Source organism: Aspergillus affinis, assembly GCF_023601865.1.
Source record: "Aspergillus affinis strain CMG 70 chromosome Unknown NODE_210_length_33316_cov_109_100575, whole genome shotgun sequence".
Lineage (NCBI taxonomy): Eukaryota > Fungi > Ascomycota > Eurotiomycetes > Eurotiales > Aspergillaceae > Aspergillus > Aspergillus affinis.
Window position 1 is genome coordinate 13235 of NW_026515991.1, and position 20082 is coordinate 33316.

At 51.0% G+C, this 20082-nt stretch overlaps 4 protein-coding genes across 4 annotated transcripts; 2 read left to right on the forward strand and 2 right to left on the reverse strand.

Moving 5' to 3' along the window:
* Nucleotides 1-451: 451 nt before the first annotated feature.
* Nucleotides 452-8291, forward strand: fma-PKS (polyketide synthase fmaB; the record flags this gene model as incomplete). Its single annotated transcript, XM_053095149.1, has 8 exons — nucleotides 452-863; nucleotides 922-1039; nucleotides 1100-1680; nucleotides 1887-2486; nucleotides 2540-6722; nucleotides 6781-6955; nucleotides 7044-7352; nucleotides 7431-8291. The coding sequence occupies 8 exons, from the start codon at nucleotides 452-454 to the stop codon at nucleotides 8289-8291; spliced, it is 7239 nt and encodes a 2412-aa protein (XP_052950156.1).
* Nucleotides 8292-9863: 1572 nt separating this feature from the next.
* On the reverse strand, nucleotides 9864-11009 carry KD926_004448 (uncharacterized protein; the record flags this gene model as incomplete). The annotated part of the gene is made up of 1 exon (XM_053095152.1): nucleotides 9864-11009. One exon carries the CDS (start codon nucleotides 11007-11009, stop codon nucleotides 9864-9866), a length of 1146 nt encoding a protein of 381 aa, XP_052950157.1.
* Nucleotides 11010-15311: 4302 nt separating this feature from the next.
* On the reverse strand, nucleotides 15312-16316 carry KD926_004449 (uncharacterized protein; the record flags this gene model as incomplete). Its single annotated transcript, XM_053095153.1, has 2 exons — nucleotides 15312-16076; nucleotides 16248-16316. The coding sequence occupies 2 exons, from the start codon at nucleotides 16314-16316 to the stop codon at nucleotides 15312-15314; spliced, it is 834 nt and encodes a 277-aa protein (XP_052950158.1).
* A 2792-nt stretch (nucleotides 16317-19108) lies between these two features.
* Nucleotides 19109-19721, forward strand: KD926_004450 (uncharacterized protein; the record flags this gene model as incomplete). Its single annotated transcript, XM_053095154.1, has 2 exons — nucleotides 19109-19526; nucleotides 19579-19721. The coding sequence occupies 2 exons, from the start codon at nucleotides 19109-19111 to the stop codon at nucleotides 19719-19721; spliced, it is 561 nt and encodes a 186-aa protein (XP_052950159.1).
* Between the last annotated feature and the right edge of the window lie 361 nt (nucleotides 19722-20082).

A 20082-nucleotide genomic window follows, 5' to 3' on the forward strand; every position in this document is an offset into this window, starting at 1 on the left:
GGCCAACAACGCTGGGGGCCGAAACCTATCTTCCTACATTAGTCTGGCACTAGGCCAGGATTGTTCTCTCGTTTGTCCGATCATGCCAAAGTCTGTCAATGTAGACAGAATTGGGGGCCAAAAGCTAACCATTAGGCGGCTCCGCGGTGGTATTATCCTCTGTAATGTCGACTTTAACGGTCATGGTCTCCGATATTAGGCGTCCGCTTTGATTAGGGGTGCAATTACAACAGGTAAGGATCAGCTCTGACATTATGGCATCCTGGCAGGCGTTGGTGGCTTACCAACCTTGTCCACGAGAAAGTGCTATCAATTGGATGGAAACCTAGCGAGATTTGGGGCATAAAGTGTACCAGCGAATATAGTACTGTCGATATAATGTAGGTTTTCTGATAGAACTCAGAGCCAATATCCCCATCCTTTTCCTAGTATTCATCTTGATTCATTCAACATGGTAAACGCATCCACTCAAACCTTCGTCGCTGAGCCGCTGGCCGTGGTCGGTCTGGCCTGTCGACTGCCCGGAAACAGCAGCTCCCCGACGGCGTTATGGCGATTTCTCGAGCGAGGAGGAATTGCCAGTAACGATCCGCCCGCGAGCCGATTCAACCTCAAGGGCCACGAGGATGGGTCGAAGAGGCCCAAGACGATGCGCTCTCCCGGGGGCATGTTTCTCGAATACGTCGACCCGGCCGATATCGACGCTCAGTTTTTCGGACTCTCGCGTGCCGAAGCCATCGCGATGGATCCGCAGCAGCGCCAGTTGCTGGAGGTCGTATACGAAGGACTGGAGAACGCGGGAATCCCCGTGGAGCTGCTACGCGGGCAGCCGGTAGGTTGCTTCGTAGGCTCCTATGCTTCGGGTTTGTGGTCTCCTGCTCCGTCAGGATAACACCAGTCCAAGTTGCTAACGCGGCTCAGATTACGGCGATATTCAGGCCCGCAATCCAGAGGACAGAGCGCCAAACACCACCGTGGGGATTGGGCGTGCGATGCTCAGTAACCGCATCAGCCACTTCCTGGACGTGAAAGGTCCCAGGTGAGAAGAAATCGGCTCTCTAATTTCCGGATAATCAAGAGTAACGGGATTGAAACGCAGTATGACCATTGATACAGCGTGCTCGGGGAGCCTGGTCAGCTTGGATGTTGCCTCTCGATATCTTCAGACGGGTGAGATCCACACGGCCATTGTGGCCGGCTGTAATCTCTACCTAAGCCCCGAGCACTGCATCGATTTAAGCGGCATGAATGGCGCCGCCTCGCCTTCGGGCCTCTGCCATACGTTTGATGCCAAGGCCGACGGATATATCAAGTCCGAGGCCGTCAATATGGTAATCGTTCGGCGTCTCTCGGACGCCTTGAGGGACCGAAGCCCCATTCGCGCCGTCATTCGAGGGTCGGCGTCCAACAGCGACGGATGGACGGCTGGGATCGCCAGTCCCAGTTCGGAGGCTCAGGCGGCAGCAACCAGGCAGGCGTACAAGAATGCGGGCATCTCCGACGTCAACCTCACTTCGTATCTCGAGTGCCACGGTACAGGCACCCGAGCCGGTGATCCGATCGAGGTGAACGGTGTGGCGTCTGTTTTCTGTGTCGACCGGCCGAAAGAGAGGCCTTTGGTGGTTGGATCGGTGCGTGCTCTGGAGGCTGATATGTTCAGTTCCCTGGTGCCATTGGAGAGTGAGCGCTAACGTCTGCCAGATTAAAAGCAATGTAGGACATTCGGAACCGGCAGCCGGCATCTCAGGGCTGATCAAAGCTGTCCTTGCCCTCGAGAAAGGCATCATCCCCGGAAACCCTACTTTCGAGACCCCCAATCCAGAAAGCGAGTTTGATTCCTTCCCCTGAGTTTGAAGCTGGAATGATTCCTATTAACCATCTCACAGTCGATTTCGATGCTCTCAAAATCCAAGTAAAAAAGCAAGCTATAGCATGGCCCGACGTTCCCTTTCGCCGGGCGAGCGTGAATTCATTCGGCTACGGCGGTTCCAACGTCCATGTCATCCTCGACGAAGCGAAGACCGCCATCACTCCGGCCGAAATGCATTTCAAGACGTCCTACATGGATGCAGAAGACGATCCGTTCGCCGAAGAGCAGTTGGAAAGCCCCCACCTGCTTGTCTTTTCCGCCAACGACCCCGACTCGCTGCGGAGGTACTGCCAGTCTCTCACCACGCATCTTATCAACCCAAGCGTCCGTATTGCTCTGCCTGATCTCTCGCACACGCTGTCCGAGCGACGGAGTCACCATTTCCACCGCGCCTATCTCGTATCGCGTGCTTCCCGTCTTGACACCCGCGACCTTGTGCTCGGCCAGCTTCGTCCCTCGCCGCCGCGCATCGGCTTTGTCTTCACTGGCCAGGGCGCTCAGTGGCCGCAGATGGGCCGCTCGCTGCTTGACGCCTTCCCGTCCTTGCAGATGCTGCTCCGGCGCCTGGATGATGCGCTACAGAGCTTGCCGGACGGTCCCAGTTGGACACTCCTTGGTAAGATTTGACATGACACGAGATACGATGGATGACGTTCTAACCGCCACCAGAGGAATTAACGGCTCCAAGATCAGCCGAGCATCTGCGCCAGCCCGAATTCTCCCAGCCATTGGTTACGGCACTGCAGCTGTTGATCCTTGAGGTGCTGCGTGCATGGGGTGTGCAGCCATTCAGCGTCGCGGGACATTCCTCCGGTGAGATTACAGCGGCCGTGGCTGCGGGCTACCTCAGTGAGGAAGAGGGCATCAAAGTCGCTTACTACCGCGGCAAGGCCGCCTTGACTTGTCAGGATATGAGCGGTCCTCGCGTCGGCATGCTGGCCGTTGGTCTTGCCCATGACCATCCGGTTCTGCAGCGTTTGTTGAATGAATATCCGGGTTCACTGACCATCGCGTGCTTTAATTCCCCGGAGAGTGTGACATTGTCGGGACACGTCTGGGCCCTGGAGCAGGTAGAAGCTGCTCTCAAGCAGGACGGGCACTTTGCGCGCCTACTGCATGTGGACCTGGCTTACCATTCTACATTCATGACGGACATTGCTGCGCACTACCAGGACCTTTTGACACACTCTGTTTCTTTCACAGCGTCAAAGTCGGGGAGTGTCCCGGTGAAAATGTTCTCGTCCGTAACTGGAATCGAGCAGAAAACGCTCTGTGACGCCGAGTACTGGAAGCACAACATGGAGTCACCAGTGCTATTCGATCAGGCCATGAAGACCATGCTGACGGCGGATATCTCGGTCGACTATCTCATTGAGATCGGCCCGCATGGCGCTCTCGCAGGCCCGATCAACCAGATCAAGAAACCTCTGGCAGGGACAGGACCCGCTGTGGAGTACCACGCCGCGTACAAACGGGGCTTGAACGCTGTCGGCGCAATGTTCGATGTTGCTGGACAGCTTTTCCTCAGTGGAGGACAGATTAACGTCGAGCAAGTCAATGCTTTTTCTCGCGGGATAGAAAGAGAGTACCAGCAAACACCGCCCTCCGTGATTATCGATCTGCCTAATTACGCCTGGAACCATTCCACTAAATACTGGTATGAGAGCCAAGCAAGCAAGGACTGGCGCTTTCGTCAATACCAGCATCATGACCTCCTAGGAGCTAAGGTGCTAGGAACCTCGTGGTTGGCGCCGACATGGAAAAAGATCTTGCGCCTACCGGAGGTAACATGGCTGGAGGATCATCAGATCGGCGGAACCGTTCTTTTCCCTGCAGCCGGGTACATTGCCATGGCGATCGAGGCAATGTATCAGACGGGTCAATCCCGGGGGCTCGTGGATTCCGCCTTGAAGGTATTTGAAGTCGCCTACCGGCTGCGGAACGTACGGTTCCATCAGGCAATGGTCCTCGATGGCAGTGACCAGCATATCTCCTTCAGTATGAGCCCGGAGCATGGTGGCGCTGGCGCTTGGAATAGATTCTCCATTACAACAGTCCGAAATGGTGAGGCATCGACAGAGCATTGCTCGGGCCTGATCTGTCTGGGGGAAGAAAATACCGAATGTAAGCTGGCAATCCCAACTATCAGCTTCTTGCTCATTTCCACTAACTCCCACCCTTTTTCTCATGTAGCTGCACCATTTGATGCCTTGGCCCCACTGCAGTATCCCTGCCCAGCCCAGAAATGGTACAAGGCCATGCAGGACGTCGGGTATAGCTTTGGGCCGCGCTTCCAGCCCCAGATCGAGATCGAGGCTGCGGCTGGCACTCGGAGCAGCCGGGCTCTTTTGTCCTTCGCTGAGCCGTCTTCGTCCTTCCCGCAGTCGCGGTATTCGGTGCACCCGGCAGCTTTGGACGGATGTCTTCAATCCGGAGCCCCCTCGCTCTGGAAAGGCATCCAAAGCGCCGTCGACAGGGCTCTCGTGCCAGCGGTGATTGACAATCTGGTCATCAATGCTCGAGAGGTCTCTGTCGACAGAGGAATGGCCGTTACCTCTGCTCGATATGCTGGCACAGGGAGTCCCGAAGAACCCCAGAACTACAAATCATATGTTACCGTGTACGACACGTCCACCAAGAGATGCCTCGTGCAGATCTTAGGCCTCGGATATCACACACTGGCCGCGGAGGAGGCCAGTTCCCCTCTCACATACATGCAGCTGGCTTGGAAGCCGGATATAGCGATGCTGTCGTCAAACCAGCTCCAGGCGCTTCTACAACAAGAACAAGGGGAATCGGACGAAGCCGCAGATTCCCGTGGAAGGCTTCTCCACAGCATGCTCACCCATAAAAAGCCTTCCCTGAGAGTCGTTGAGTTCAGTGTGCTGTCTGATACCGCTAGCCTCTGGTGGGACTCGGTGGACGGAGGCAACAGTCCCTCGCGCGTCGGAACAACAAGCATTGAGTACCATTTGGGTGTCCGCGATACATCGACCTTAGTTGGTACGCAGGAGAAGTACAGAAGCTTTTCCCAAACCAAAGTCCACATACTGGACATTACCCAGGCCGGTGCGAACGCGTCTAGCGTAGCAAAAAACGCCGACTTGGTTATCCTCCGCATGGATGGAATTTCAGACCAGGAGTCGGCACGAGCAGTTAAGAACAGCAAGACCGTCCTACGCGACGGCGGTTGTATCTTATTTGTCGGGGCCTGTTCGTTGGAGCAGAACAAGGACTCGTCTGGCTCCTCGAGTACTAACGCCTCGGAAGCAGACTTCACCCTCATTGCGGACGACTACTCCTATGTCCCCGCTTTGCTTTGCGCTCACGGGTTCGAATCACCCGTCTCCATACCTTGGGGCCCCCGTTCCCCCGATACTTTCACGGTGGGATGGTTCGCACGCCCCTCACCATCCGCCACAGGAGTCGCGGATGCCCCCCTGGGGACGGTAAGCCTCGTACGTCTCTCTGAAGATGTTCACCACGTCGCTTGGGTGCGCGAGGCGCTCACAGCCCTGGGTGTCCGCTTGACAGACGTAGATCCACAAAGCCAACAGATTCAGAACGGCTCAACGGTGCTGATTATAGACGAGATGTATTCTCCGGTTCTAACCAGGGTGAAAGAAGCGCAGTGGGAGACCATCCGCCACATCCTCTCGTCCGATTGTCGCGTTCTATGGGTGACAGCAGGTGCTCAGCTTCAAGTGTCCAATCCTCACCATGCCCTGATCCATGGGATGGCCAGGGTCGTTCGGGCCGAGGATCCCAGCGCGAAACTGGTGACTTTGGACGTGGAATCGGCAATGAGCGCGGAGTCGCACATGACTATCGCACGCGTGCTCACTGCCATGCAGTCTCCCGGGTCCAGTTTCACGGACGTCGCAGAGAATGAGTATGTCGAAAGATCCGGTCTTCTTCAAGTCAGTAGAGTCCAGCCAGATTCGTCTCTTTTGGAGTTTGTCAAGGGACAGGACAGTGGAGACACCGCTGAGGAGCAAAATATACATACCCATCCTTCCTGTGTCCGTTTAATGTGCCGCCAGCCTGGAATGTTAGACTCCCTCCGGTTTGTTGAGGTGGCCCCCGGAGACATGCCACTACCGGACGACTTCGCGGAAGTGGATATGCATGCCGCGGGCTTAAACTACAAAGACGTCGCGACCTGCCTCGGCATCGTGCCTGAAAACCAGTATTTGCTGGGTCTGGAGGGAGCCGGGGTTGTTCGCAGGGTGGGTGCCCAGGCATCTGCATCCTTCCACATCGGCCAGCGAGTCCTGGTATACCGTCGGGGGAGTTTTGGGAACAAAGTACAGTGTCCTGTCGAGGGCTTGCATGCGATACCGGACTGGATGTCGTTCGAAGAGGCGGCCACTCTCCCCGTCGTATATTTGGCCGTCATCTACGGCCTTTTTGACCTCGCGAACATCCAGCGTGGCCAGTCTGTTCTGATCCACTCCGCTGCCGGCGGCGTTGGTATTGCAGCCATTCAAATATGTCGGTACGTGGGCGCAGATATTTACGCGACAGTTGGCAACGAGGAGAAGCGCCAATTCCTGACGGAAACATTCAACCTGCCTCCGGACAGGATTTTCTCGTCCCGCAACACCCGGTTTGCTGCTGAGATTCTGCAAAGGACGGCTGGTAAGGGCGTTGATATCGTTTTGAACTCCCTCACCGGTCCACTGCTCGATGAATCGTGGCGGATTATCGCCGACTGCGGCATCATGGTCGAGCTGGGCAAGAAGGATATCTTAGATCGCAACTCCCTCTCCATGGAGCCATTCAACCGCAATGCCTCCTACCGCGCGATCGACATGTCCCACAATAGTATAACACGGGCTACTGTGGCACGGTGAGATAGCCCTGCGCAACATGCAATGCAGCGTTGACTGACCATTCTCACCTTCTAGACTGATGCGTCAGATATTTGACCTGATCGACGGCGGACACATCCGACCGATAAAGCCGCGGAAGGTTTTCCCTTATGCTGGTATCGCCGACGCCATTCGATACATGCGTGGTGGGACGCACATTGGTAAGATCGTCGTCTCCAGGGAGGCTTCTCCGGAGACGGCCAAGATGGAGGTGAGTAGGTGGAACGAACCATTCATCCTGAGGAACCCCAACGAGCGCAGAAGAAACCATTGAACGAACTAACCTTTACACTTTTCAGATCCAACCAGCACCCAGAAAGCTCCGTCTCCGGTCCGACAAATCGTACCTGATTGTTGGAGGCTTAAGGGGAGTTTGCGGGAGCCTGGCTCTTTATATGGCTCGTCACGGAGCTCAACACCTTGTCGTAATGTCTCGCAGTGGGTATGCTGATGATACGTCCCAACGGATTTTGAGAGATCTTGCCTCCTTGGGCGCTCGATGTGAACTCGTGCAAGGCGATGTCTCCGAGAAAGAAGACGTCCGACGCGCTTTTCGACAATCACCACTGCCTGTGGGAGGCATAATCCAAGGTGCAATGGTGCTCAGGGTGAGTGCATGGTTCCATCTTCCCATCACCAGCTGCTGTATAGAGAAGAGAATGAGGGCGAGGCTAAACCTGGTCCAGGATGGAATCTACACATCGATGACCGTCACGCAATACCACGAAGCCCTGCGCTGCAAAGTCCAGGGCACATGGAATCTCCACAAAGTCTCGATCTCGGAGCAGGCCGCATCTCTGGAATTCTTCACCATGCTTTCCAGTCTTTCGGGCCTTGTCGGTCAAAAAGGCCAGGCCAATTACGCCGCTGGAAACGCCTTCCTCGACTCCCTAGCCACGTACCGTCACGGTCTCGGCCTGCCCGCCTGCTCCGTCGACCTGGGCGTAATTGAAGACGTGGGATACATCAGCGAGCGGCAGTCCATCGCCAACCGTCTCGACATCAACATCTGGACCCCCATCAACGAGTCTCTGCTGCATGAGATCCTCCGCCTCTCCATCTTCCAACAGGACTCCCTGTCGCCCCTAAATCCGTCCAGCGCCGCCCACATGGTCACGGGCATTCCCTGCCCCCAACCCCCCGATGCCACACTGCTGCAGGACGTTCGGTTTGCCGGTCTCGCCGCCGCCGACGACGGCTCGGTCGGTGAAATGGCGCAAGACGCCTCGCAGGAGACGCGGGCGCTGCTTGATCTCGTGCGCAGCGATCCGACCGCCCAGCTCGAGACACACCTTAATGCCGCCGTGGCGGTCGTGAATCGCCACTTCATGCGCACCCTGGGGCTGTCGGAGCCCATGGAGCCGGCGAAGCCGCTGGCCGTGTATGGCCTGGACTCGCTGGCCGCAGTGGAGTTCCGGAACTGGGCACGCCAGGAACTCCAGATCGATATTACAACGTTAGAGGTGGTGGGCACGAAGACCTTGAGGGCGCTTTGCGAGAAGCTGGTGAGCAAAATGGGGCAGGAGAGAGCGTCTTCCACAGCTTAGCATTGTTATTTCGTGATAGTAGATTAAGGATACAATAGGGCCTAATTGTCACGGACTGTGACCTGCCTCTGAAGACCTTCCTTTGCGATATCCTATGACCTAACTACCCGATCGGGACTAGCTTCACAATTCAGCTTAGTTTCTTCGTTAAATGCATACAGTGGGAGGTAATTGAAATTTGGAACACCCGATTAAGGTTTAGTGGCCTATTTAGGGACCGCCTACTAAACTAGGACTATTTTGCCCGGCAGAAACCTCATGAATTCCTATCCTAGTATTTAATAGAGTGAAGCTCACATATTCGAGACCTCATCTGGGGGGTTAACTCCTTACAGCCCCTGCGTTTAGGCATATTGTATGGAGCTGAAAAGCTTCAAAATATTAATGTGACCCTATTCAACTACGCGTGTCCGGTTGCCCTAGTCCCGCTTACCATAGTAAAAATGGTAGGCGGTAGGACGGGCGCACGGCCCCATCCTCAGGGTGTTCTAAATTTCAAATACCAGTGACTGTACCCTAAATTCCCGCGATTCCTTATCGCCGGCGTAGCCGTTCGTCACACTAATCACGTCGAGGTATTCGGCTTTTAGTCCTTTTCTGCCTCCAGTACATCTAGATATATGGTCCTGATACTCTTATAATTTATAAGAGTATCCATCATCTATAGGCTGCGGCATGACCGCTGTGACCTCCTGAAGTTAGGGAACTTCCCGGTGTGGAGGAACGTTCCAGAGGAACATTCCGGTTAGTTAGTTGTCAACCGTATGTGACCGCTAGTCACATAGGAAACCTTCCTATTCCGGATATCGGTATTGGTAACACCGATCCCCGAGGATTATGCAGATTTTTCTGTTATTTCCATGGTTCAAAAGTTATATCTCTTCTAGTTGCCTTTTTTCAGGCTAGATTGCTTATTAATTTTTCATGTATTTAAACCACCGTGTGCAGCTAGATTGAAAGAATCGGACCTTCATCATTCGATATTCCTATGGGTAACATTACTAGCAATTACGCCTAGAGAGACGGCCAACATTATTAGTATAGGATCTAGGGACCCTCCGGTAGGCATCCAGGAACCTTCCTGGATGCTCTGCAGGCCTTCCTGCCTGAGGCAGAGCCTCGGGCAGTATATAGATCCCCTACATCCTCCCTTCCAGATAGCCTTTCTTCCCCATGGGAAAATTCCTTGACTCAGAGTCAGAAACAAAGTTGTCTTATATTGAGCTCTTTTGTAGGCCGTCACAACCGCGGTCACCGCGGTTAACCTCACCAGTGTAAATAATGCAAACCTGCCAAGTGTGACGGTCTACAAAGGAGCCTAGTAAAAGACTAGTTTGTTTATGACTCGTAGTCAAGGAATTTTCCCATGGAGAGGAAAGGCTATCTAGGAGCGAGAGTCTAAGGCCTCTATATACTAACTGAGGCTCTGCCTCAGGCAGGAATGCCTTCGGGAAGGTTTCTCCGTACTAGGAAGTTCGTATCGGAAGTCCATATCGGGAAGTCCTTGATTCAGGAGATAACAATACCCCCCCCTTTTGAAAGGGCTGGTTCCCAGCCCTTTGCAAAACAAGCTTAAACAGGTAAATCGTCATCGTTGTGTTCGTCAAGGAATTCATCATTAGCCGCGGCAGCGAGCCAGTTAGCCAGGCGCCGGGGAGGGCCGGGCTTCTCGGGATATTGATCATGAAATTCCTGCAACTTAACTGGAGCGTTGCGGAAATTAGATACCGGATACCAGGCAGGATCAGGAGGATGCCCTTCCCACTGCACGCGATAGCGCAGTTTCTTATTATACATGCAAGAAGAAAGAATCTTATCAACGAGCCATTCGGGCTCGCCCTGCACCTCCATCGGGGGTTCGGGATCACGAATTTGACCCGGCATAGGCGTCAAATCAGTAACTTTTCGGAGCTTTTCTGGCGCAAAAACGGGATGAACTCGAAGCGTAGGAGGTAGGCGAAGCTTGAAGGCATAGCCGATTTGCTCGATAATCTCATACGGGCTAGCCCATTGGTCGCCGAACTTGCGGTTTGGACGGTCCAACTCCCAGTCTTTAGTAGTTACGTAGACCCAATCCTCGGTCTTGAAGTCCACGGGCCTACGATGCTTATCGGCCTGCCTTTTTATCTTTACCTGAGCCAGTTTCGTTTGACCCCTAGCGTAGTCCCAGATTTGCTCCAAATTGCGAGCAATACGGCGAGCTTCGGCTTGATCCTGGGGCTTATCTCGAGGCTTTGAAGGCGAGATCCAGTCAAAGGAGACCCGGGGCTCATAACCACGCTTCACCTGGAAAGGAGATAACCCGGTTGACTCGTATTCAAGGACGGCGTAAGCAAAGTCTATAACCGGTAGCAGCTCCGACCAGTTATCCTGATAGTAGTTTACAAACGGACGCAGTTTCTGGGCAAGATACTGATTAACGATCTCTGTATGGCCGTTTGTAGAGGGCTTCTGTCCCGAGGTTAGTTTGCGCTTGATCTTCAGCCGTAAGCAGAGCTCCTCCCAGAAAGAAGAGACAAACTGGCCTCCGCGGTCCGAAAGGATTGACTCCGGCAGCCCTACCCACCGATATATATATTCGAGGAAGAGCTGGGCCATATCAACTGCAGACACATTCTTATGGCAGAGAATCGAGATCACCCGTTTCGTCAAGCGATCCACGATCACGCAGGCTTCGTCGAAACCGCGCTTGTCCTTCGGGCAGGAGCGGAAGTCCATAGAGATGTGCTCCCAAGGGCGGTTCGGGATATCGAGGGATTAAAGTAATCCCGGGGGTAGATCTTTTCTAGTGGTAATTCGATTACATGTCAGGCAGTTAGCTATATAGCGCTTTACATCGTGGCACCACGCTGGCTACCAGTATCGGTTCTTTACCAGAGTTTCTGTCTTGGTTCGTCCTGGGTGCGCAGTAGAGGGCTGTCGGTAGATTATATCAAGCAATCGGGTGCGAAGTGTCACGGGCTTGACATTGGGTAGGTGCGCTTCTACCCGCCAAGACCGTTTTAGTAGGTCTGTGGGACGGTTACCGACTGAGCTACTAAAAAGACCAGAATACCAAGTCGACAACTTGGTACGCGCATCACTCTATATAGTGGTTCTTGGTCAGTTCGTCACACGAAGGTCGCCCTCTTCAGGAACCACAAGCTTATTCTGGAACATAAGAAGCCCATTCTGCAGGGACCTGTCACGGACTGTGACCTGCCTCCGAGGACCTTCCTCGCGATACCCTATAACCTAACTCCCCGATAGGGACTAGCGTCAGAGCTGTCACACATATCGCAACCAGCTCCTGAATAGCTTCATAGCTTAGCTTAGTTTCCTCGCCATAGGCCGTTTTCCGCCTAGACTTAGAACTCCAACAACGTCGAAGCCCTATCAAAATTTGCCTAGATATAGAGCAGTCAATGTAGAATCCTGCCCACTAATTAGAATTTCTATATTCTCTTTCGTTCGCGCGGAATCGCTGCCTAAAGTTGGGGAGTTGCGGAGGTTTTTGGGGAGTAGAGATTATATAATTAACCTGCTCGAATTAATGTCTCACTGCTAACTCTTTTTGGATTTTTTGCCTCACCGCTAACCCTTTCAGTTTATTCTGCTGTTATATCACCTTTTTCTCTATCTGTTGATATCTGACGGGCTATCTGTTAAGGTGCGGGCTGGCGGGGTAGTAGAGCTGATGGCAGGCAAGCGAGCAGGCAAGCTAATAGTTTACAATATCTCTGAATTGCTACAGGGTCAAGCTATCTACAGGCTTATAGATAAGACGTAGCTCGGAGAGCTACAATATTACGGGCTTGGCAGTGAGTAGGTACGCTTCTACCCGCCAAGACCGTTTAGTAGGACAGTTACCAACTGAGCTACTAAAAAGACCAGAATACCAAGTCGAAGACTTGGTATGCGCATCGCTCTATATAGTAGGCCTTGGTCAGTTCGTCACATACAACAGGATCTTCAGGCAGGCGGGAGATATGCGGATCCCGGAACAGATAATATAGTGTTCCGGGCCATGCTAAGGGAGTATTTCAGGCACCCCAGATCTGCATTGTGACACTATCTGACCTCCTTCTACTCCTTAAGATATTCCTTATTTGTACGGCACGGCACGCATAGATAGAAAGATCTCCTCTCTGTCCTATAAAACTTGGCTCCCGGATCCAAAGGCCGCACGGCGTTATCTACCCGAGTATATCCGATATAATACTATCAGAGAGCTATATATAAATTGTCACGGGCTTAGTAGTAGGTAGGTGCGCTTCTACCCACCAAAACCGTTTTAGTAGGTCTATTGGACGTTTTACCAACTGAGCTACTAAAAAGACCAGAATACTAAGTTAACGATTGGGTGCGCGCATCGCTCCATATAGTGGTTCTTGGTCAGTTCGTTATATAAATTAATATAACGGATTGACAATCTCTATTACTGTTATTATCTTCTGAGCCAAGGACTTCCCGATACGGACTTCTGATACGAACTTTCCAGTACGGAAAACCCTTCCTGAATGCATTCCTGCCTGAGGCAGAGCCTCAGTTAGTACATAGAGGCCCTAGATCCTCGCTCCTAGATAGCCTTTCCTCTCCATGGGAAAATTCCTTGACTACGAGTCATAAACAAACTAGTCTTTTACTAGGCTCCTTTGTGTTACGGGCTTGACATTGGGTAGGTACGCTTCTACCCGCCAAGACCGTTTAGTAGGTCTGTGGGACGGTTACCGACTGAGCTACTAAAAAGACCAGAATACTAAGTTGACGATAAGGTACGCGCATCGCTCTATATAGTAGTTCTTGGTCAGTTCGTCACACTTTGTAAACCGTTATAACTGTAAGGTACCGGTCCGTCGACTTTACCACTGCACTATACGCCAAAAAGGTACATTGAATGACCAATAGGTTATTCAGTCAACGTACTATATAGGGACCCTGACAATTACGGAACTTTCCAGCTAGCAAGGCTCCTCCCCCTTGTCTATCAGTTTCTAGGGTACCAGTTCCTTTCGCCTATTCAGTTTTATCAGTCAGTATCTGTTAGCAGTGTCTCGCATATTTGACCTTCCGAATGTAGTTTAGTGTACCACATGACCCATACAGCGATCGTAGATAGTTAGCTAGTCTGCAGCCTCGCTGCATAGAATCGATCAAGCATTCTACCAATTTTATCGTCAGCCATGCTGTCAGTATCTCTCTTAACATCAGCCAAATTTGTATCTAGGTACGATTATATCTATTACCCGAAAACGTGATCGTCCACCAAAATACGCCTTATCAGAGGAACGAGAGGCTGCAAAGCTTGAACGGTAATAAAGCCGGCGGGAGACCGCGCGGGCTACTGGACATAACGCGTCCTCTACCGAATTCTGCTCTACTAAGCTATCTACAATCTCCAATCTCTCTATCGCTTATGTTACTGGCATAGGGGCGCCGTCGGTAACCTATGAACTGGAAGAGTTGCTCCTGCCGTTAAGCCCCGGTCCAACTCCTCTCGAGCTTAAAAATAGCTATATACCGATTGACGAGCCTCTAGAGCTTAACAGTTTTGAGCCTGTCGCTAGTCCCGAGCCCGAGTCCGAGCCTTCAGTCCGACCATCCCTACCGACGCGCAGTAAGCGACCCTATGATAATCAGTCGAATTTAGAGATCCCAACTCCTATCCTACCGATTTCCGAGCCTCGCGAGAATATTTGTACGCTAGCACGCGCATTTGCCGATCAGCTATATCAGTATCACGGCTGTTATCATAAGTGCCATAAGCAGGCACATACGGTGCACCAAGAGACGCATTCGGTTCATACTGGGCTTGGGGACTACGTAGACCAGATTAATATCGACGGAAACTTTCCGGATGTACTAAGCTCGACGACAATCGCGGTCCGCGAGTCCAATCTTGCCCAGCAAGTTCCTAAGGCACGGAAATAACAGATCTACTGCAGAACGGATTCTCGAGATCCCGATCGATTTCCAATACATCTCTGTGTGGCCGCCGACTATCGCCCAAACCCTTCATTAGATATTACCGTTAATATCGATAGTGTAGGAGGATTTATAAGTAGTTTAGCCGTGGCCCGTCGGGAGATCCGATGGCATCTTATGCAGATAGCAGTTTCTAACCTCCAGTCAAGCCTTCATTTAGATCCGATTTCGGTCCAGTTTTTCGATTCAACTGGGCAAGCCCATAGTGTGCGCCGGCCTGTCCATCAAGTCCCGCATTATACCTTTGGTTGCCTAGTTAGATTCAAAGATATATCTCTGTATCTGCTCTTTTTTCGACTCTACCGGGAAGGTCAGCAATCCAGCCGTCTGTTAGACCAGAATTTTAGGCAGTGGATAGACGAGATTCTCCTCCCGATCATCAATTGCTGTTATTCCGGCAATCTTATTTAACACTATCCCTTTAGCTTTAACTATAGCCGGCTGAACGCGACCGCCCGGGGCGTAAAAATGCGGTTACAGCGAGTGAATCTAGTCGCCCGTAAGCAGTTGCTTATCTATTTTCTACCTCCAGAAGCGCTCCCTACTATCTGAGAACGGATTCTGGAGGTAACGAAACGCCCCGGATGCCATCAGTTTCAGGACGTCAGGATTCTAATCGAGAGAAAGAATCTTAAAACACTGACTAAGGCGAATACATTGGGCGAGCTGATCGAGGGCTTTCAATAACACTGGCAGAATACTATCAACGAGAGCTACCTGGCCGAACCGTTTTTCTACGATCTAGGAAAGGAAACCTGCCCGACAGCGGTACGCGAGCCGCCGCAGGGCCAGCCGCAGACCTTACTCTAGCGGCGATACTGCCTGGATGCCTACAGCCAGTGGATCTATAGTAAGCAGCCAGCAGATGCGCCTCGTGCCCTACAGCGTTTTTACCCAATTAGTATGTTTCAGGATACCGGCAGCCTGACGTTAGAGACCCGGCGATCGTCGCCGCAGAGGCAGGCAGGTCTCTTATACAGTCAATTCTACGCGAGTGTGAAGGAAATCTTTACCGCCGGGAACACATATCCTTTTACGAATACCGGGATAGAGACCTTAGGGCTTGATCTGCAGCTTCAGAAAATCTAGCAGACGGTTAGCGGGGGTCTCAGTCACAATCCGATCGCGCTTAATCGCGCATATCTCACAACGAAACAACGGTGCCATGCTGCCCTGCAGGGATCGATCTAAAAGGTCTTTGGCCTGCGGGAGGAGTACCGCGTATCCCACGCGCTGTTCTACCAAATTGTACGTGAATTTCAGGACCGGAAACAGTTGATAACCCCATTTCCGGACGGAACGGATAGCGTCGAGCGTTATTACGTTTTTCCTATCTTTACGCTCCTTCGATAGTTCCGATGGAATATCAATAAATTCTGCGTCAGATTTAAGATAGTTTACAGCCTGAATGACCGGCATTTTGTGACCTGGGAACATACCCGGATAATGTTGATGTTCTTCCGCTGTCTCCCATTTTCCTACTCGGGGGGTCTGCTCGAGCGGGTCTCGGGCTGCTGGCGCGATGTCTGGTTTCGCCCGGATCCGACCCAGCCAGACGGCCTTCGGCGGTGCGAGAGGCTGGGATTCCAGCGGAATATGCAGCAATCCGGGTACGGCTGGTTTCTGGATAAGATTGATTGAGAAATGATAGTGTTCCGACAGCCTGCCGCGCAATATATCCAATTCAATAACCCTTCGCTGTAAGCCGCGTACCACGCCCGTTATCCCCAAGTGCGGGATGTCCGAGTGGACTTCATCCGGATCAGCCAGATTTACCAGTAGATAACCGATTTTAGCGGCATTCCGACCTGTCAAGATTATCTGCAGAAATATTTTCGGCAGCTCTGTTTACGCGCCTTCCGGAAGGATATCTTTGCGCAGATTAAGGCCCTGTTGAAACCGGAGTCCGCGACCGCTGCCCTGGCCGGAGAGATCCCACTCTGTTAGCCTAGTCTTGCAAAGGCGCTGCAAACCCGATTCTGGCCGCCACACATTGCTTCCGGAAACCGGATGGCCGTAAAGCATATTAACGTTCTCTTTACCTGGCTCTAGAAGTGGCATAACGAACAATTTGAGCAGAAAGGTTAGAATCACAAACCCTACCGCCTCTTATATCAGAAAAGTTTCGAGGTAATTACCTTAATCTAGGGAAAGGATGCCGCTCGTCAGTAGAAACAGGGTCTAAAAGATTCCTTTATTTAGAGCTATTGGATGCTGTCCTATTCCCAAAATAACAGTTTCATGCGAAAATCCAAGGAAAGTGATCAGGTTATATAGTGGTCCAGCGTGCACTGAAGCCTCGATCTATACTACCAGAAGCTACGTCTTTTCGATCGGCCTTTTCCGGCTTCCTATATCAAGTATCATTCCGTAAGCTACTAGGGTCTCTCTCAACTCTGCCTATCCTATCTCGACTATACCATTCAACCGGAGCAATGGCTTCTTTATCTTTCCGATAGCGAGCTGTATCAGTAACTAACCGATTTACGGACTCGATAGAATTCTGTTACCTAGATATTACCTCGGTCGGACCGCCCGTTGTCTCATATAGTATTTGAGATTCAGGAGCGGATTGAGAATACGTTTAGCTCAATTACGGGTCCGGTAGAAAGCTGGTCGGTATCAGCGTATAACCGGATACTTGAACTAGCACTATACAAATGGGAGATTTTCCAGTACCGTTGCTAGTGTTTCTAGCGCCGTCGCCGTCATATTACATTTCCGGATTACTTCTCTGATACCGAGCCCGAGGGGCCGGCAGATATCGACGAGCAAACGTCCGATAAAAAGGACATTGAGTCTCAGAAAATCCGGGCCGAAAAATATATTTAGCGGATCGAGAAGCGGCTGTATAAGCTGATTTCTTAAAATCGTTAGCGATTAAATAAATCTTGTCTAGATAACGGAATTATCAAGAATTATACCCCTCGGCTATGCCGACTGCCTAACTATAACTTTTCGGTCTTACAATTACTTCGGACTCCAACTGAGGTAGAAAGAGATGAGAAAGAGAATCGGAAAAGACTGCAATATTCCTGAATTCGGGTCTGATTGTACTTCGAACCCTAGGGAATGATCTCGCAGGCTATATTACGTGACGTTTAGGATCGATAATGTGGCTGCGGAAGATAACTAAATCGCTAATATTATTGTCTTGTCTGACCAGACCGATCATGCAACCGATTAATATAAGCCGTATGATTTATGACGATCCTGAAGCCCCTGGAATTGCATAAAGATCGGCTTCTTTATCGTGTAATTAGAAAGAATTAAAACCTTCATTCCGTTGAAAACGATCATATTCCTTGATTGAATAATCGCTTCTAGGAAGACCCATATATTTCTGCTACAGATAAGTATATCTTAAGGAAAGATACTCTAGACCCTAAATATCCTTCAGATCCTATATATCTTTCGATAACTACAGTACCTTCAGCATCTATTTTACGATCGCAACTATGCTCCTGCCGAAAAAGGCAAACCGTACGTTTAAAATACTATAAACCTTATAGATCCTATACATCCTTTAGTAGCTATAGTACTTTACTCATTTATGTTAAGATCGGTATTTTACTCCCGCAAAAAAATACCAGTCTGTTGTGTAAGTCACTATAGATCCTATAGATCCTATAGATCCTTTAGTACCTATCGTACCCTAAGGATCCCCTTTAAAATCCAAGACAAAGTCTGTTAGCATAATGGTTATCTTTTGGTCTAGTTACTAGCATGGCCAGCTTCTCCCTACAAGCCGCACTCCGCCTTAAGGCCGGCACCCTTGACCTTATTACAGGAGTCTAGATATATTCGTCCGATAGAATCTATAGGACCTATAGTATAGTTAGTTACGATAGGATAGAAAGAGCCTATCTATCTATTGCCGCGCGAGCGAATCAGCCCTCCTAACATTACCTCTGATACTGATTACCTAACTGAAATCCTACTGTTGAGCCCCGTAACCTCCGCTTTCCCTATCCCGCGGGAAGAAAGGCTATCTAGAAGGGAGGATCTAGAGCCTCCATATACTGCCCGGGGTTTCGCCTCAGGCAGGAATGCCCGCAGAGCATCTAGGAAGGTTCCTGGATGCCTACCGGAGGGTCCCTAGATCCTATACTAACCAACCAGAACGTTCTTCCGCATCAGGAAGTCCCCTGACTTCCGGAGGTTACAGTGACGCCTAGGCTCGCGAGAAAACTCCAGACGCGACTGAATAGGTTACTGGCCTTGTAAACAAGCCTTCAGATGCGCTCTCTGACGCGCCTTTTACCGCGACAATGGACAAAACCGACCAAGATAGGGAGACGGGAGAGACTGACCCTTAACCCATGAAAGACGAATAGCTATAACCCAACCTGCTAGAATAGCTAGAACCGAAATGGAATATCTCTGCAGTGAATACGCTCGTTATCGATAGTTATATTGCCTCTTAACCGGACAAGACTATCATTGGGGCATGTAACGTTTCTTTGTCTGACTTTTTGGCAATAGGAGCCCTAGCGCATTATCTGATTCAATCGTCTTTTGATAATCGAATCTATCCTATTATAGAATCTCAAAGAGCTCTCCTTTCCCACTTTCCCCTGGCAATCGGAAACCGTCCTGGAAAAGAAGTGGGAAACATTGTCTGAAACTAAGGCAAACGCGCGCTAGCGGAGTCATTCACTTTTCTACCGCAGAAACTGAAATTTATAACAAACGGACCAACTATTTTACCCTTCCCAGTCAGACTTTTTCTTTTTTATTCTTCCTAATCTCTTTTTCGTCCCTTTTCTGCTTTTACCCCCTATCTATTCTACCATTCCTAAGCCTTTCATTGATTGTTTTAATCTATTGTCTCGCGTTTTATTATCTAAATCATGCCCCCGTTATCAGCTTTCCCGGCAGATCGCCAGCCGAACATCTCGAAAGGTAAGAGATGGTACCTAGAAACGCTGGGGATGACCGACCCTCGAGAGCAGGAGCAAGTTCGCAACATGTTAGAGCGTTTCAGCGAAGAGTTTGCCCCGATGCGCAACCCTAGGAAATATCGCGCTAAATCGTCGATCGAGAGACACCTGAGGGACCGTATCGAGGAGTTCCCGTTGTTTATTCGTACCAGCTTCGCTGCCGACGCGGACAGAGCCATCGGGCTTCTATATCAGGTCTTTATCAAGGGACAGAACACTTGGCTGAAGAAACAGGATTCTTTGGCAGTAGCGGCTGGATTCTCAGTCTGTCACCTAAAACGCTACCGCTCTGGACGGAGGCAACGTCGCCACGAGTCAGAGTCTAACGGTAACAAGTTATCAAGTAGTAACGAAAGATCTCGATCTCCAATATCTGACAGGTGTAAACGTTCCTGGCGCTACCGCACTCGCCGCGACTAAAAGAGGCGCGCCATTAGCCCTAACGGCTAGAGTCCAATATCCGATCTTACTGACCATGATCGTCGCGTACATTCCGATAGCGATATTTTTATGGGCGGATTAGCTGAAATATCTCGCCGATCCTCTCTGGCCCGTGCTGCACCCTTTTCCGCTGTCCTACCTTATATTTCTACCGGATTGTATATCCCGTTTATTGACATTTACGTCCGCCGTGAAGGGAACCCTATCATTATCGGGGAGACGGTACCCATTCTTTTACTCCGCGATAACATTTAGTTCGCATTCAGTCAACCGATTCGGCCCATCCACGTCGCATACGAGCGATGGTTGCAGTTCCTTCAGGACGAATGTCATTTCCGCCCGGAATATAAAGAGATTTGGCTACTAGACCCGAATGGGAGCCCGATGAGACCGGTCTCCTCTCTCCATCGCCTGCAGTTTGTACTTCTGAAGGCTACGGGGGC